Source organism: Pteropus vampyrus, unplaced genomic scaffold (genome assembly GCF_000151845.1).
Source record: "Pteropus vampyrus isolate Shadow unplaced genomic scaffold, Pvam_2.0 Scaffold69, whole genome shotgun sequence".
Lineage (NCBI taxonomy): Eukaryota > Metazoa > Chordata > Mammalia > Chiroptera > Pteropodidae > Pteropus > Pteropus vampyrus.
This window is the reverse complement of record NW_011888850.1, coordinates 1,079,260-1,081,377: the sequence shown is the minus strand read 5'-3', so window position 1 is coordinate 1,081,377 and position 2,118 is coordinate 1,079,260. Positions and strand designations below refer to the sequence as shown.

At 36.5% G+C, this 2,118-nt stretch overlaps 1 protein-coding gene across 1 annotated transcript in view; it reads right to left on the bottom strand.

The window, feature by feature from the left end:
- Nucleotides 1-2,118, bottom strand: part of KLHL7 (kelch like family member 7) — a 58,749-nt gene that overhangs the window by 9,340 nt on the left and 47,291 nt on the right. Inside the window, exon 7 of the mRNA XM_023531529.1 lies at nt 333-619. Coding sequence (XP_023387297.1) covers nt 333-619 — 287 coding nt within the window. The remainder of the gene's footprint in view (nt 1-332; nt 620-2,118) is intronic.

The window sequence follows — 2,118 nt, the reverse complement described above, 5'->3', positions numbered from 1 at the left end:
TAAGCCACACTTGAAATCTTTAAAGCAAATAATATTACGTATCTAAAACAACTAATCTAGAACTAAAATCCAGACAGTGTCAATGAACACTTCGATAATGACAAAAAATGGATAATTTACATAATCTAGGAAGCTGAATTTTTTTTGTAAATTAATGATTTATAAAGGAGTAAGGTAAACCTGTAGAAAAATAGGCTTTAAAATGTAACATGTGTTTAAATTATGTCAAAAAATGCCTAGACGAATAACACCGATTGTTTATTTAAATATGAAAGCCAAAATACTCAGCTCTAAAGCACATCCCCCAAACAAAACACTCAGTTAGTCCTTACCAACTTCGGAACCTCCAGATGTATAAATTTTGCCTTCTGCAGCACAGGCAGCAAGGCTGTCTCTAGGTGTTGGAGGGCCCAGTTTGGAATACCAGCTATCCTTCACGACATTATAACAGTCCATTCGTTTTATGGGGAAAAGCTGAGAGCCACCCAAAATGTATACTACGTTGTCCCAAAATACGCATGCGGCATCTCTTCGTTTTTCAAAGGGGCAACGGATGTCTGTCCAGCTGTAATCCTGTAACAGGACAGGACAGGAAGCTTTCAGTAATGGAAAAATATAACTAGAAAGGACGAAGCAAAGATATAGTTGAGAAAATACAAAATATAAGAGTATGTTAACTTACTAGGGTACATATAAAAATGTTTGTTTTGAGACCATTATCTAATCTGTATGATTTCTTCAGAATGTTGGTTAGTTGGGGCAGAGGGCAAGAAAAAGACAATGGCTACTTTAGGTCTTTTCTGGCTCTAAAATAAATTTTAACACATTTAGATGTATCACCATCACCCGGTGTTCTTCTATTCCTTCTGTTACTGAGAATACAAGAAAATTCTAAAATAAGTAGTTGTTATTTTAAAAAAGCTTTTTTTTTTTTTTTTCCAAATGTGAATATCTGCATCCCTTCTCTGCCAGGTGTAGAGAGTATTAATAATCAATGAAATTATAAAGCATAAACTGCCATTATCCAATAGATGTCTAAAGCTAGAAGGTAATTTGTGGACTTCTATGAGATATTTTTTGCAACCATTCAGTTGAGCCAGTGTAGTCAGTCACACTCTTAAAGCTGTGATATTTACTATAAAATACTTGAGTACAGTAGTCACCCCTTATCCACGGTGGATAGCTTGCAAGGCCCCCAGTGGAGGCCTTAAACTGTGGATAGTACTAAACCCTAGTATATACTATGTTTTTTCATATACATACACACCTACGATAAAGTTTAATTTATAAATTAGGCACAGTTAGAGATTAACAATAACTAACAATAAAATAGAACAATTATACCAACATACTGGAATAAAAGTTATGTGGATGCTGAGTCTCTCTCAAAATATCTTTCTGTGCCGTACTCACCCTTCTTCTTGTGATGATGTGAGATGATACAATGTCTACGTGATGAGACGAAGTGAGGCGAATGACGTAGGCATTGTGACGTAGCGTTAGGCTACTACTACTGACCTTCTGACAATATGTCACAAGGAGAATTATCAAGCCATGACTTATGAATTATTTCTGAATTTTTCCATGTAATATTTTTGGACCACGGTTGACCATAGGTAACTGAAACTGCAGAAAGCGGTAAGGGACACTACTGTAACCTGTTCTGAGTCATCTGGAAATTCACTTTTACTTCTCAATGATTAGACATGAGCACCTACCACAGTGAGGGGTGTTCGCAGCAGAACTGTTTCCTCAGGATGTTTGATGGCATCCAAGGATATGTGTGCCCTTCTTCTAGGCAAATGTATGGGAGAATGCAAACAAAGTTACAGCACCGTGGACTCTCCTTGTTTTGAGGAACGAAAATGGCCAAAAATAACTAAGGTCAGACAGAAATCCAAACATTTCCATCTCCCTGAGCAAAGCAGTATGTGTGATGAATAACAGTGAGTTTCCTTTGGGAAAATGTCAACTAATATCTACCATGCTAGTGTCTCGTGTTTCAAGCAATCATCGGATTAGATCAAAGTATTATAGAAAATAAAGATTGGTCTCTTAGCAAGAAGAGCCTCTGATTAGAATACCTTGACTCCTAGTGATCATAAACATTCTGCTTTT